Here is a 16,861-nt window from a genome sequence, read left to right on the forward strand (position 1 = left end):
TCCAGGTGGAGACTGTCTGAACCAGATTAAAATCTCATTGGGGAACTGTTTAACAAAATAAATAAAAGTATAACACAATACAATGTTATTTGTGATTTTCTAATTTACTATTCAAGCACAGGGATCCATTACTATTTGAGTTTGACACTGAGGGTGTAAATGAACTGGGGAAAGTCCGAAGCAGAGCCTGGAGGGGATGGATATTCCAGTGAGGAAGCACTTTTGTTTTTATGGTTGAGGAAACCAGTGCCTCTGCTAGTTAAGTGCCTAAAGTCATGCTAATAGTTAAGTGGTAAAGTCAGTCTTTCAATAAATAAGTATTAAGCACCTGCTCTGTGCCAGGCACCCTGCTAAGCACTAGGGATACAAAGAAAAGCAAGAGCCTCCGCCCTGGAGCTCCCAGTTTAATGGAGGAAGATAACATTAATAACTGTACAAACATACTATAGACTGGATAAATTGGAGATAATCGATAGAGGAAAGTCACTAGCATTAAGGGGAATCAGGAAAAGCTTCTCATAGAATCTAGATGGGATTTTAGTTGAGACTTAACACAAGCCAGGAGTGGGTAATGGCATGGAGGAAAGCCATCTGGAGATAAAGTGGCTTGTGCAAAGAACAGCAAGGAGGCCAGTGTCACTGGATCTGCATTATACATGGGGAGTGAAATAGGTGAGGGGAGTAAGGTGCATGAAGATTGGAAAGGTAGGAGGGGGCAGGTTGTGAAGGATTTTGAATGCCAAACAGCAGGGTTAGTATTAGAGGTGATAGGGAGACACTACAGTTTATTGAATAACGGGGTGTGTGTGTGTGTGTGTGTGTGTGTGTGTGTGTGTGTATGTATATGTATGTATGTGTGTGACAGAGAGACAGAGATATAGTCATTTGCTCTTTTGGAAACTTACTTTGTTAACTGAGTGGAAGATGGACTGGAGTAAGGAGAGACTTGAGTCAGGGAGACTAACCAGCAGGCTAATACAATAGTAATAGTCCAGGTATGAGGTGAGGAGGTCCTATTCCATGGTGGCACTGCCAGAAGAGGGAAAGGGGCGCAACTAAACAACGAAAGTCAGAGTTGAAACGCAGCTCCTCTGACTTCAAATCTAGGACTTTTTCATTATATTGGGTTCCTGTTTCTAATATCAGTTCACCCTGCTGGCTAGTTGAAACAATAACCTGTTTTTTTGTTTGTTTGTTTTGTTGTGGTTGTTGTTTTAAACTTCAAGACCTGAGTCATGAGATCTAGTCCTAGTGGGACACAGGGCTTTATGAATAATGGAGCCCCAAGAAAAGTGGTATCCTGGGAGGTGGTGATATCTCACTTCTCTTTGTTCCCTGGGGTTGTTGGGTAGGTTGGCTGTTTAACTTACCTGGCGTCAGATCTGCCAGTTGTAGATTTACTATTTGAAATTGCTTGTTAGAATCAGAATGTCTTAAGTGATTGTGGAGAGGTTCTGATTTTGTTGTTTGAAAAGGAGAGAACTACCTTTGGAAATTAAGAGTTTAGGAAAAAAGAAACAAAAAGAAAAAAAAGGAAGAAAGAAGAAAGATGGGGCAGCTAGATGGCGCAGTGGATAGAGCACTGGCCCTGGAGTCAGGAGGATCTGAGTTCAAATCTGATTTCAGACACATGATATTCACCAGCTGTGTATCCCTGGGCAAGTCACTTAAGCCTAATTGGCTCACAAAAAAAAAGAAAAAGAAAGAAAAGAAAGAAAAAAGAAGAAACAGAATGGATCCAGTAAGCATTATAGTGAAGATAGGGAGGAGAAATGAGAAGGAAGGTTTTTTTTTTTTGAGGCAGGGTTAGATAGGTAGGCAGTGCGAATAAATATTGTGTAGATTCTGATATTGAATAAATATGTATAGATACATATATCTATACATATGTATCACTTTGCAGATTTTAAAGAATAACATAGGTTTAGCCATTAAGAAGGCAAAATGACTTTCTTAGGTGGTTGGTTACTCTGCATTTATTTCTCCCCTCTCTCAGCATTCTAATCGTTATTCCACTATTATTATTGTCTTTATTATCCTCTAACCAGTCCCCTCCCCCCTCCATATTTGGAAGCATATGGAACTGTGGGATCATCTGGAAATTGACTTATGTTTTGCATATACATAATGATTTGTAATTTTATTTTTCTTGAGCCTTAATCATATTAAAAGGCACAAATGCATCTTGATCATGAGCTTACTTTACTTTGTGGCAAGATTGAAATTGGTTAGGAACACATTTAAATCCTCTGGAAATATAATGGAGCCTAGTCAGCATATGTATCATTCTTTAAGAAGACTAAAATAATAGCTTTTTTGAAACAAATTTTTAAAAAATTCAAATGCCTCAATGTCTACTTCAGTTTGGCCATTTTTAAAAGGTTAAAATTCTAATCTTGTCCTCCATGGTGACTTTTCTCTCTAATATATATTTCTCCCATTTCATCATCATTCAAAATTTTTGATTTAGGTTTTTGAAGAAAATGTAGGGATGACACATCCTTGTTCTATACAGGTGCTGTGTGTATTTTGTATATATACATAATTTGTGTAATCTAATCCATACTTTCTCAGCTCTTAATGTTTATTTTGTGAAATTGGTTGAAATAAACATCACTGATTCTCACTGATTTACTGTATTCTATTGAGGTCATAAAGGGATCCTGAATATATACTTCCAGATGTTCATCTCATTGATGTGTTGGTATCCCTTCCAGTGGTGGAGATCTAATGCCATTAATACATTCATACCTCGGTTGTTGTTTGTATTCTTCTGTAAATTACAAATAAAACTTCTACCCAGCAGGTAGTCTGAGCCAGATAGATGATTTTCCTCAAATGACACTTCTTGATTTGGACACATGTTTTTTTCTCTGTGTGTGTACTTGACATACAGACTATGCATTATCGTTATGTATCCCTTTTTATAAAGGGAAAAAAAAACACACGGAACTCACAAAAAACAATCTGTCAAACTTGTAGACACAATTGTAAAAAGCTGCCAATGAGAATTTAATTAAGTCTGAAGATTAATTTTTAAAATTGATAGTTCATAGGTATTTGCTGTTCCAGTTATCAATACTTTTGTTTAAGATGTCATATTTTTCTTTTTTTTAATGCGCATTGTTTATTCATAGGGTTATAGAAGAACCTTTGTCTTGATTGTTGAATTGGTGCAAGGCCACTGGCTGAAATGAAGGTTGTTTCGCTTTACTGTTACAGAAAGGGAAGAAAAAAACTAAATCATCTGATATTCTCTGACTTGAGGCTTTCCAGTGTCATCTATTCAAAGGGTAAAATATAACTAAAATTGAATAGCACTGAAATTTTGAAAATTTGCTCATTTGAAAAAAAAACACTTTGGGTATTTTTATACTTTGATATATCATGAGCTTTGTTTAATCTCTTATCTGTCTAGTTCACAGAATCTCAGTTGGAAGAGACCTTAGAGGCCATCTAGTTTAACTTGTTCCCGAGCAAGAATTCCCTCTGCTACATACTAAACAGATGGCCTTTGATGCAAGACCTCTAGTGAAGGGTTGCCCACTGCCTCCTGAAATAGCCCTTTCTACTTTAGGATAGTTCTAAAGGTTCTTTAGAACTCTCCTTACACTAAGACTATCTCTCCTGAAATTGAAGAGTTGCTTTGAATTCTGCTTTTTGGGGCTGAGAAGAATGTCTAATCCTTTTTCCTCCTATCTTGCAAATACTTGAATATACTCATCATCTCTTATGTTCTTTTCCACTCTCTCAAATCTTCTCTTTTGCAGACAAAAAAAATACCTACACTTTCTCCAGGTGTCATCTATGCCTTTACCATTTTGGTAATGGTCCTCTGCACATTCTTCTGCTTATCAGATGTAGTTCCTAAAATATGTGATGCCTAGAGCTACACACAATATTTGAGATGTTGTCTGATGAGGGTAGATTACAGTGGGATTGTCACTTTTCTAGTCCTCAGAACTGTGCTTCTCAGTGCAGTCTAAGATTAAATTAACTTCTTTGGTTATCTACCAACTTACACTTTTTTTTTTTGGTAACATAAAAACCATGAATCTATTATGTACATGCAACTTGCATAAAAAACCCTATAATTTCCTATTATGACTTAATAATTATAACACTGTTTTAAGGCTGTCCTTTTTTTGTCTCCCTCTAAAGATTTTTTTTCTTCGTATATTAAATGCTTCTTTGGCATTCCTCTCTACCCCACCACTCCAACAAAAACCAAGACACTTACCTTGGAACAAAGCATAGCCAAACAAAAAAATTCTTACATATTGACCATGTCTGAAGATGCATGTATGGCTTATTCTGTACTTCTGGTGCTTCACCTCTCCGCTAAGAGACGTACAGTGTGCTTCTTTAATTTCCTGGTAATAGTTATTTTGAAATTTTTTCTTTACAGTGTTGAAATCATTGGTTGTGTAGTTCTCCTGGTTCAACTTACTTCAGTTTACATCAGTTCACACAAATCTTCCTATATTTTTCTGAAACTGTATGTTTTGTCATACCATAATTTGTTTAGCCTTTTCACATGTGATGGGGGCATCTTCTTGGTTTACATTTCTTTGATATGACAAAAAGTGCTGCTATGCATATATTTTGTTTTTGTGGCTCCTTTCCTTCTTTGATCTTTTTGGAGTTTGGGCATAATTTAATCACTTTTGCTGTGTAGTTCCAAATTTCTTTTCATAATGGGCAGAAGCAATTTATTACTCCATCAACAGTGCCTTCCTCCCACATACCCTTAAAGGATTTAATTTCCATTTTTGTCATCTTTGTTAATCAGATGAATGTGAGGAAGAACCTCAGTTGTTTTGATTTGAATTTTCCCTTTTAATGGTGTGGAACACCTTTTCATATGGTTGTTCTTAGCTTGTTATTTTTTTCCTTTTACAGTCTGTTCATATCTTTTGATCACTTATCTTTTGGAGAACTGATTCACTTCATATCTTGAATATCAGGCTTTTAAGGAGGAAATTTGGTGCAATGAAACACCCCCCTCCCCCCCAGTTAACTGTTTATCTTCTAATTTTAAGAACATTGATTTTGTGTAAAAGCTTTTCAGTTCTATGTAACTGAAGTTGTCCTGTTTTACTTCCTCTTTTTCTCTTGCTTGGTCAATAATTTTGCCCCATCCGTAGTTGTTAAAGATATCGGCTTTCCTGCTCCTATTTTGTTTATGGTGTGACCTTTTATGTCTGAGTTTTGTATCCATTTGGAGCTTATTGTGGTGTGTGGTTGGTCTAAAACCTAATTCTAGTTTTCTTGCAGTTTTTGTTGAAGAGTGAATCCTTATGCCAATGATTGGGCTCTTTGCTACTATGTTCCTTTGCTTATGTATATTGTGTGCCTAATCTGTTCCACTGATCTTTTTTTATTTAAAAAAGAATCAGTACCAGTTTTGATGATTACCATCCTGAGATCTTGTCTTGCTAGGCCCTCTTACTTCCCACACTTTTTCATTATTTTCCTTGAGATGCTTGACCCTTTGAGCTGAATTGTGTTTTTTTTTTTTCTAGCTGTATAAAGTAACCCTTTGGTATTTGATATGGCTCTGAATAATTAAACCAATGTATCACATTGTTGACTTATAGTTATTATAAATGTGGTAATAGTGGCTATCAAATAATAGAAATTTAGTGAAATTCTTAGATTTTAGAAGAAGAAAATCAGACTATTAGTAAAAACCTATTTTATCCTGAATTATGTCATTCAGCAAATATTTATTGAGAATCATCTATGTGGTGCTCTCTAGAGCTCAGAATCTTGAGAGATAAGACATGCACCTGAGAAAACTAACTAGGCAGTACTTTTAGAAGTACCAGATGAATGGTACAGACAATACTATAGTCCTACAAACAAGAGAGGGGAATAGGAAAGGCTCATGAAGGAAATGGAATTTTAACTGACTCTAGGAGGATGGATAGGATTTGAATAGGGAGAGAGGAGATGGCTGTATCCAGGAAAAGCTTAAATGGAGAGTGACATATCCAGAGATGAAGGTGGGAGGATAGGTAAGAGTGGAAAGTTAAAAGGAAGACTGTGGAGGAATTTGAATGCTAGGCTAAGGAAATTGGTCTTACATGCTAGGCAGTAAGAAGTTCCAGAGGATTTTTGAACAAGGAAATGAAACAATCCAAGTGGTATTGTAGGAAGATTGATCTAGTAGCAGTTTGTAGGATGGATTACATTGGAGAAGAGGCTGGGGCATAAAAACTATTTAGAACAGAGGTATCAAGACACAAAGCCCTCACTTCTCCAGCCCCTCAGCATTCCTCAGTACAGCCAGAACTAGATTAAAATATAATTGGGAAATACTTAACAAAATAAATACAGTAAAGCATAGATAATGTTAATATGTGGTTTTCCCAATCAATACGCACCCATTGGGATCCTTGTGTAGTTTAGTGACCCCATTTCTATTTGAGTTTGATGTCTCAGATATAGAAGGTTATTATTACATTAGCTCAGGTCTGGGTGAAAAAGTGGAGATAAAAAGAATGGAGAGAAAGAGATGGATGCAACTTTTCGAAAAAATAGGCAGGATTTGGTGACTAACTGGAGAGCAAGCAGGAGGAAGGATTGGAGCTTGTGTCGGATGTTCTTTGAGATATGGAGGTCACGAGGGCAAGCTAAAGGCCAGAAAGATAAATTCATTTAATGAATATTTATTAAATGTTTCTTGCATACAACATATGGTATTAAAATTTTAACTTAGGTTTACATAGCACTTTTATGATCTACAAAATGGCATCCTTAGAACAACCCTGTGAGGTGTAGGTAGTGTAAATATTGCCTCTATTTAACAGATGGGGAAACTGAAACTGATTTACCTATGGTCATACCACTAGTAAATTTCAGTCAGGGTTTGAACTCAAGTCTGCTGACTCCATGTGTACTACTTTTTTCTTTCCTATTTTATTACCCACACGGATTCTTAGATATATTTAAGATAATGACAAGATGGACAAGATCCATCAGGGAGTTAAAAATGTGTGAATTGAGCTTGGCAGAGAAGTCAGACTGGTAGATAGAGTTGGAAGGCATGCATCTGAATAGAAGTGATAATGAAACTGTTGAAGTAGATGGAGTTTTTTGGTGGAATTTGCTAAATCTCGGCACACCAAAATTTGAGTACTTACCATGTGCCAGTCACTAGTAGGTTCTGGGGATACAAATAGAAGCAAGCAAGATGCTCCCTCCCCTCAAACAACTTAAATTCTAATGGAGGAAGACAAAACATAAAAACATAGAAAGTGAGGGAGATCCTTCTGGGCAAGGTGGACTGGGAAATTGAGGCTTGGGTTAGGGTTACATATGGTAGCCTTCTGGAACCCATGGTCCCAGAGAGAAAGTCCACGTTCAAGAGGGAAAGGATATGAGAAGGAGACAGAGAAAGGTCAGAAAGGTGGGCAGACAGATAAAATGGTATTGGATTCATAAAAACCTTGGGAAGAAGATAGATTGAATGTTGGTACCATTGAACTTCTGTGATTGTCCCTAGACGTGAATGATTAGCTATTAGCTTTGCTTGCTATTTTTAACTCAACACTAAAATATTAAAATGAAATTTCTTGAGAACAAGGAGACTGGATATCAAGGAGAAGCAGGATCTAAAAGGGAGAATTGAATCTCTTAGGAAGCTTAGTTGTCTCAACCATAAAATGAAGAGTTTAGACAAGGTGATGTCTATAGGCACTTTCATCTGTGATTCTGTGGAAGGAGAAATTGTTGTAGAGGGAATTCTGGGCATGGATAGGAGGACACATTTGATAGGCTGTCCAGTTGAAGAAAGAATCTGTACAGCTGTACTGAGACAGGTGACAGGCATTCTGGGTTTTTTCTAGACTTTGCTTCTAACTAGCTTCTGACCTTAGGCAAATCATTTAACTCTCTGTGTCTCAGTTTACTCATTTGTGAAATGAACTTAGGCTAGCTGATCTGTGAAGTAATTTTCAGTCCTAAATTCCATGATTGTCTCCCAGTCACTTTTTCTTGACTCTAATGCCTTTTTTTTTAATGCCTCTTATTTTTTAAAGATATCTTTTGTTTTTAACATCACTTAGATTTTACTGTGGCCCTTCCTCTTTACCCTCTCCATTAGGCATCTCTTATATAAGAATTAATTTTTAAAAAGAAAGAGGAAGACATGAAAAAAGCAGTAAAATCAGTACATCAAAAAATCTTAGTCAAAACGTGGAAATGTTTTAACCTGTATCAGATTGCTTGTTGTCTTGGGGAGGGAGAAAAATTTGGAACTCAGAATCTTACAAAAATGAATGTAGAAAACTGTCTTTACATGTGATTGGCAAAAATACAATACTATTAAGCGGAGGGGAAAAGAAAAAAATCTTAGTCAACAAGCATTTATTAGGTACTTTTTATTTGCCATTACGAAATACTGGAAATTCAAAGAGAGGCAAAAATAGTCCCTTGCTGTCAAGGAGCTCAGAATCTAATGGGAGAGACAGTATGCAAACAGCTATGTACAAACAAGTTTTAGACAGGATAAATAGAAGATAATCAACAGAGAAAGCACTGACATTAAGGGCGATCAGGAGAGGGTTCTTGTAGAATGTAGGGTTTAGCTGAAACTTGAAGGAAGCCAGGAGGTGGAGATGAGAGGGGAGAGTATTCCAGGCATGGGGGCAGCCAGTGACAATTGGAGTGGGAAATGGAATTTTTGAGCAGTCATCCTATGCTTTAGAAATCTCTCTTTGGCACATGTGTGGAGAATACATTAGAGAAGGGAATGACTTGAGTCCTGGAGCCCAGTTAGGGTGCTTTTGATATTGTCCAGGCTAGAAGTGATGACAGCCTAAGTGAGGCTGGTAGTTGGATGAATGGAAAGAAGAGGATGGATGCAAGAAATGACCTAGAAATAGAATATTTGGTAGCAGATTGGATACGTGGAGTAAAGGAGAGTGAGGAATCAAGGTTTTGAGAACCTATTAGAAGAGACAAGTGGATTGAAAAACATACACCTCCAAATTTGTCTCTTTGATTCTAGTTTCTTTGACCACATTGAGAGGTTGTCTGTCAGAGCCAGGACACCTAGGTTTGCCACTTGGTACCTCCTACACTTAAGACTAAGCTATAGAGCAGGTTCCCCTCTGCATTGGTAAATTCCTTGATTGGGAGTTTTCCCTATTTCAGTGAAATCATTCTCAATGTCTTAAAGAACAGAATAAACATCTATTGTCACTTCGTTAATCAGTTTCTTAACTCTTTGAGAGTTTCTTTTTAAATATGTTAATGTTATAAAAAATTGTGCTCCTGGTTCTGCTTATTTCATTATGCATTAGTTAATACATAGGTCTTCTCAAGTTTCTTTGAAACCATCTGTCTCATTTCTTATGGTTCAAAAAATAAAAAAAATTACTTTGGCAGTTTTGGGGCTGAGGAATTGGAGAAAGGTGAGACTTGAGACAAAAAATCAGAAAAAAATCCGTTCCTTTTATTTGATATCTCCACTTCAGGACCCCACTTGTGCCTACCCTCTTGAGGTTAAACATCCTTAGTTCCATTTGTCATATCTTACATGTGTGTATGTATGTTCCTTCTATTTTGTTCAGAAAATGAATTTCAGCAGAAGCATTGAACAGCAAGTGGAGATGAAAATTGGGAGAGACATTGGAGGAACTTTAACAACTACTGACTGTCTCCACTTAGGGATTTCAGTGTGTTCTGTACACTGGAAAAGAGGCAGCATAGTGAGGTGGGGGAAAATGCTTGTTTGGAATGAGATGACTTGGATTTGAATCTCAGCTCTGTGCCCTTTATGACCCTGGACAAGTTACTTAGCTCCTCTGTTGTTCAGTTTCCTCATCTGTAAAATGAGGGGGTTGAACTATGTTAATTTAAGATTTCTCCCAACTCTATATCTTTGATCTTAGGAATGGCTAAATTCTATACAATAAAAAACTGATTTGGTGAATTATTTCTTTTTTTCTAAAAATATTATTAATTGATGATCATAATGATCCTAAGGTATTTCAAAATCCTTCTGAATCATCAAACAAAATACATTACATTGCTTATGGATTGTATTATCTGATTGGTAATGTGTATGGCATATATTTTGAAGATCTGAGATTTAATTGATGAGATACGTCTTCAGCCAGTCAGATTGCAATCCCTCCTTGTAATCTTTGTTACCTGGGCCAGATAAATTCAACACATGGTTACCCTTTTGAAAATTAGCTCTTCTGACTCAGGGTGGTTGTCCTCCACTGGATCTATATTCAGAGTCTTTCCTGGTTGGTGTAGAAATTTCTTAGAGCTTGTGCTTTACTGGCCTAACATTCAGAAACTTAGGATCTCTGCCAAAACCATACTCTGCCACACCAGAGTATGACTTTGATGATGAGTTTATAGAATAACTAGTAATATTTTATTTAACCATAATACCTTGTTGGATAAGGGACTTAATAAATACTAGCTGACATCGTGGTGGTTATATTATGTAGGAATTTTGTTAATTGACTTAAAATTGACTTAAAATTGACTTAAAATATCTTTTTATTTTAAAAAAAGATAGTGGGTAGGTACCCACTATCTCTGTACCTAAAGGGAGCATGTGAGAGGAAACTGCCTCTCAATTGTGAGAATAAGTAAGCTCACTTTCCTTTTGATTCTTCTGTTGATTGTGTGGTGAGGTGGTGAAATCAGAAATATTTGTTGGTTGATGGGACGAGAGCCTTGTGCTATCTGCTCGTTAAATCTAGAGCTTTCTTTTGAAAAAGCTTATTTCTGAGGAATCTTTATCAATATATCCTTTTGGGGGGATACCTGTTATATGTTCAATTAATTGTTATTAAAATATATTTGTATTTTCTTTCTAATTTGAGAGCCTCCATGGCATATTTATTCTCAGTTTAGTAGAGAGAGGAGGTGCTTGGGTCTCTTAGTGTTTTGTCCTTGTTTGGCATTGCTGTATGAATGTGGTACGAATCAGATGAAGTTATATGGTAGCTCAGCTTTTCTGTTTTTCTGGATTGCTGCTTAGGCCAACCCCACAGGAATTGTACTTACTAGTTTTCAGTGAGAGTAACCTGTGAGAAGTTAACTTGATGAAGATTACTAGGTTACTTTCATTTAGAATTCAGAGTGAATTGCTTGCAGAGATGATAAGAATTGTCGACTCTTGTACAGTATTCTCTGGGCAGACAGCCAGGAAGTAGCTAGAGAAGGTCTTGAATTGCCTCCTTATATAGCTGCCTTTGGGAGCTTTTGTAGTAGTAGCTTCTAGGCACTGTTCATGTCATCCATACTCTTTTTAAGTATTTCAGTGCTATACAGTGTGGCATTTGATTCTGAATGTGGTTGTATGAATAGAAATAGTTTTGGGGTGCTTCACTTCAGAGGTAAGTAACCTTGTTTTAGTCAATGAGATTTTGGCATTTGTTTAGTGAAAGATAAAAATGTTACGTTAGGAGATGTTTTACAAAGTTTAAAATTAATAAGATGTATTATACAAACTCTCTAGAATTCAGAATTTGAAAAGCCTGTGCTAATATATCAAAGTCTGTCCTTAATATATCAAAAGTTTGAATGTTGAAATAGAATTGTTTAGTGATTAGACATGGATTTTTTTCAAATGCTATTGGTGGTAGTTAAAATATTTACTAATGAAGACTGTGAAATAATTTAATAATTTTGAATCTGAAAGAATAGGCTTTGAACTCTCCTCTAAAAAGTATGTATATTTTGTAAGCTTTTCTGAAGCTAGGAAATCAGAACTGTTGCACCATCCAACTAACATCACTCTAAATTCAGTCTAACATTTATTTGTCCTCTTACCCATCCCCCACATCTCTGAAGAGAAGAGATATCTCTATCCTTTTAAGGCTTTTACCTTAGCATAAAAAACTAAGGGAATGAAAGGCTTCATCACATTATGGAATATGAGAGTTTTAGTCACAAAAGACTTTTGCCGAATTAATATTCTATGTAAATAATGTCTTTGAAATTTATAGCGTATTTTAAGAAATTATTGAAACTAAAATATGTCCAACATGTTAGTATTCAATTGTAATATTCCTGTTGATTAAATAATGAAACCTTATGTTTGACAACCTGATGACAACCTTTTCTTGCTGTAGGTTCTATAAATATGAAGTGTGAGAAGGCTAAAGAAAAATAACAAGGTTGGCTAGATTGAAAACTCTGCAGTTCACCCTATTATCTACCACATTAGGACTGTTGTTTCACAATGTTGGTATTTTAATGTTAAATTTATAGGCAGCTACACATCTTTGTTATCCTGTCCTTTTTTATTTTATTGATTGTAGTTTAACCAGTTGATATATGCAGGAAAGGTATTAATATTTTTGCCTTTCTTTTTCCATTGTAGTTTTGACAAAATAGATGTTAGATTGAATTTGTGTGTTCTCAGTTGGGTTGCACAAAGATTCTTTTGCTTTCTGTTATGTATTTATAGTTTGGATTGGTTGTATTACTCTATAGAAACACCTCTAATTTGTAGTCAAACTAAGCCAACAAGTATTTATTAATTACATACCATGTGCTAAACACAGTGCTAGACACAGAAAGGCAAAAAATTCCCTATCCTTAAGAAGTTTCCATTCTAAGGGAATAAACAAAATGCAAAAAACTATCCATGTACAAGGGGTGGTGTGTGTGTATGTGTGTGTGTGTGAGAGAGAGAGAGAGAGAGAGAGAGAGAAGGGAGTAGGATAGAAAGAAGGAGTTGGAGGGTTGTGTAATAGGAACAGCTAGGAGGATAGTTTACCTGGATGGTGTAGCAGGGGTAGGGAACCTGAGGCTTTGAGGCCACATGTGGCCTTCCAGGTCCTTGGATGCAGCCTTGTGAGTGAGCCTAAGTTTTCCAGAACAAATCCTTTTATTAAGAGGATTTGTTTTGTGAAGTTTGGATTCAGTCATTTGAGGACCTAAAGGGCTACACGTGGCCTTGAGGTTCCTTACCCCTGGAGATAAAAGGAGTCTGGAAAGGTAGGAAGGGGTCAGGTTATGAAGGGCATAAACCAAGAGGATTTTATGCACGGTGCCCTAAAATTTTAGCTTAATACTGCACTGAGACTTTGGGTCACTCTGTATTTTATCTTCTTTTCTTTTTTCTTTCTTTCTTTTATTTTTTTTGTGAGGCAGTTGGGATTGAGTGACTTGCCTAGGGTCACACAGCTAGTGTCAAGTGTCTGAGGTCGGATTTGAACTCAGGTCCTCCTGACTCCTGGGCCTGTGTGCTATCCACTGCACCACCTAGCTGCCCCACCCTGCATTTTATCTTGAAGGTGATAGGGATTACTGGAGTTTATTGGGAGGGTGATGTGGTTTGACCTTTAGGAACATCACTTTGCAGAACAGAAGTTGGACTGGAGCTGGGAGAGACTTGATGAAGAGAGGCCAGCCATCAGGTTGTTGCAGCAGTCCATGGGTGACTCCACCAAAATGGGGAGTTGGGGGCGGGGTTGTGTGTGGCAGTGTCAGAGGAGAGAAGGGGGCAAAATGAGATGTTTTCCCAGGCAGAATGGAAGCTTCTTGAGAGCAGGTATTGTTTGATCTTTTCCTTTGTATTCCCTGCTCTTAACACATAAGTGATCTAGCAAATAAATGTTGATTAATTCAGTTAAATCATGATAATCTAGTAACTGCAGTTGACAGAGGACTGTGTAGCACAGTCTCTACCCATAGCCTACCCATAGTGTACCACCTCTGTACCAAGAGTAAGGAAATGTGTTCTAACATGTCTTCTTGTAGTGAATTATTGATTTTAGCATTTGAGCTGCAGGCCTGTGCACATTAAAAGGGAAGGGAGCAAGCCCTGGGAAGCAGCTGTGATTACATGCCATGTGGGTATTAGGGTATACAGCTGACCAGTAGCCCCTACCATGTAGGCTGCTAAAGCACAAAGACTTTTTAGTTTCTTGTATAAGGGAACACTTTGCACTGGTGACATAGTCAGTCAGACCCACAGAAAGATAAAAATACTGAATGTAGGGATTTGGGGCCTCAGGGCTTCTTTGGCCCTGCAAGCACTGCTTTGGGGTTGTGTTTGCCTAAGAATGTTGTGACATTGTACCCTTAGAAAGAAGGGAGATCAGTTGGCTGACCAGATATCTTACCGAACTATTCATGTGTATCTTTCTCTTATATTTGACAACTGTATGTTTACAAACTAAACATTTTGTTACCTTGTACTTGTGTCTGGTCAGTTCTTTATGCCTTTTCAATACCTGAAGTTGACAGCTGCATTGCATTCTCCTTAGACAACTGTCTTTTAGTTTTGCTCTCATTTGCATTATTGTAGTAATTTTGTGTATTCTCTGGTTCTGCTTTCTTTGTTTGATATCAGTTTATACAGTTTCTCTCAATTCTTGCCAAACTACTATCCCATTATATTAATAATTTCTTATAAGGTAGTAATATTCCATTATGTGCATGTACCACAATTTGATCATGAATATCTTAATTCCAGTAGTATGCTACTATATAAGGTGCTGCTATACATATATGGAGGTGTGTACAAGACCTCTCTTGATAATTATGAACTAGTTCAGGTATGAGGTGCTGAGGGCACAAGTGATATCCTGCTGCTTACTAGCTGTGTGACTAAACTTGAGCAACTCACTTCATCTCTCTAGGCCTCAGTTTCCTCATCTCAAAATGAATATAATAACAACACTTACTTCATAGAGTTGCTGTGAGAATCAGCTGAAGTAACATATGTAGAGTGTTACGCAAACCTTAATGTGCTATATAAAATGCTTGTTGTAGCCGGTTCATTCGTGTCTGACTCTTTGTGACCCCATTTGGGGTTTTCTTGGCAAAGATACTGGAGTGGTTTGCCATTTCCTTCTCCAGCTCATTTATAGGTAAGGAAACTGAGCCTAATAGGGTTAAGTGACTTGCCCAGCATCACACAGCTGGTAAATATCTGAGGCTGGATTTGAACTTAGGAAGATGAGTCTTCCTGACTCCCAGCCTAGCACTATCTCCACTGTAACACCTAGCTGCCGTTATATAAATGCTAGCTGTCATTATTAGCTTTTTTGCATGTCAGATCCCAGTGCTAAACACTGAGCTTTCAGTCAGTCCACCAAAATCTCATCTTTTTCACACAGGCTGCTGTTTAATAATGTCTCTTCTATCTTGTATTTGTGAAAATTGATTTTTTTTAACCTCCTGTGGTCATATTTTTCATTTATCTATATCAAAACCTCTATTCTACCCAGTTTTCTAATGTTTCATGTTCTTTTTGAATCCTGACTTGCCATATGGAGTGTTGGCTTTCCTTTCCATCTTTGTGTCATCTTAAACTTTGTTAAGTTTATCAGCTGTACTTGTATCCAAGTCATTGTTAGAAAATGTTATTCAGCACATGGCCAAGCTCAGATTCTTGAAGCATTCTGCTGGAGTTCTCTGCCTAGTTGATATCGAACCATTTCTGAATCTGCTTGATTTGTATTTAGCATACATCTTTCCATTTCCCTCACAGGAATGGTACTAGACTACTGCGTTATTTACCAGAGTCTGGGTAATAAATCATATCTTTAGAATTCCTCTGATCTTAATAGTTAAGGAACAGTGTCCAGAGAAAAAGGAAATTAAATTAGTAAGGATGACCTGTCCTTAATAAAGCCATATTTGACTCCTTGTGATTGTTTCTGTCTTTCTCAGATGTTTACTAACAGTCTCTTAACTGATGTAGTCTAGAATTTCCCCTGGAATTGAAGTCAAGCTCACTTGCTTATAGTTTGCAGACTTTTTCTTTTTTTTGAAAATCAGGATGCTTGCTCTTTTCTAGTCCTTTGTTGCTAGTCTCAGTCTACACAGTCTTTCATATGTCATGAACAGTGGCTTAATAACCACATCCACCAATTCATTCAGTGCTTGACGATGTAGTTGATCTGGGCCCAGGTGACTTGGATTGAATGAAGGCAGCTAGAGGCTTTCTTACTATTTCTTTAATTATTTTTGGTATCAACTCCATGTTATCTATTTTTCTTTAATTTTTACTGCAAACATTTTCTTTGCAAGAGAACACAAATTGAGCAGCTCTCCTGTCATTCTTTTGTTAGTTATCATGGTTGTCTTCATAGAGATCATCTTTGAACTCATGGAAACTAATGAGATCACTGAGAATTTAAGATAATATTAGTTTTTCAAGTGTAGTGCAATTAAATACCCTTGACTAAACTGATGCAGAATATATTGGAATCTTTGGTATCTTAGGTAACTCATTTTTTAAGGTAGATACATAAAAGGTATAGTAGATTGGCTTAACTCACCTCTGACTTGAGAAATTTCTTTTTAGAATAAATCCTTGACAGCAGTTTCTTTTTTTTAAATTAAAATTATATTCATGAAATTATTTTGATTATTCATAAATGAAAATTTGTCACATGTGAAATATTAAAAATATATTTTGATTCCATTTACCCAGTTTTTCTTATCTCATCACCTATACCTTTACAGTAACTTCCTGGCAGGTCTTCTCAAAGCATGGACTCCTGGACCCTTCCCTGCTTCCTTTCCTCCCCATCCATTATATCCATACAAGAATAAATTTTTTTGTTCATAGATCTGATAACTTTAGTACTTATGCCTTTTTAAAAAAGTTTTTAGTGGCTTCGTGTTAACTTCTCATCCTACTGCTGGGCATTCAAGGATTCCAGAACCTGGAACCACCCTCTACTTCCAGCTTTTTATTATGTCTGTGTGTCTGTCTGTCTGTATGTATTAAGATTGTATCCTATATGGACTCTATACTTCAGTCAAACTAGACTACTTTCTACTAGACTACTGTCCATGAAATGTACTGTTTTTTCATTGTATTGCTTAGAATGCCCTCATCCCATCTTTGCTTGCTGAT

General features: G+C 36.8%; 1 protein-coding gene across 1 annotated transcript in view; it reads left to right on the forward strand.

The window, feature by feature from the left end:
- Positions 1-3,166: 3,166 nt before the first annotated feature.
- Positions 3,167-16,861, forward strand: part of ZNF644 (zinc finger protein 644) — a 90,875-nt gene continuing 77,180 nt past the window's right edge. Inside the window, exon 1 of the mRNA XM_027838131.1 lies at positions 3,167-3,293. Within this exon, the coding sequence (XP_027693932.1) occupies positions 3,194-3,293 (100 nt within the window). The 5' untranslated portion in view covers positions 3,167-3,193. The remainder of the gene's footprint in view (positions 3,294-16,861) is intronic.

This window comes from Vombatus ursinus, unplaced genomic scaffold, assembly GCF_900497805.2.
Source record: "Vombatus ursinus unplaced genomic scaffold, bare-nosed wombat genome assembly UNPS02014825.1, whole genome shotgun sequence".
In the NCBI taxonomy this organism is placed as follows: domain Eukaryota; kingdom Metazoa; phylum Chordata; class Mammalia; order Diprotodontia; family Vombatidae; genus Vombatus; species Vombatus ursinus.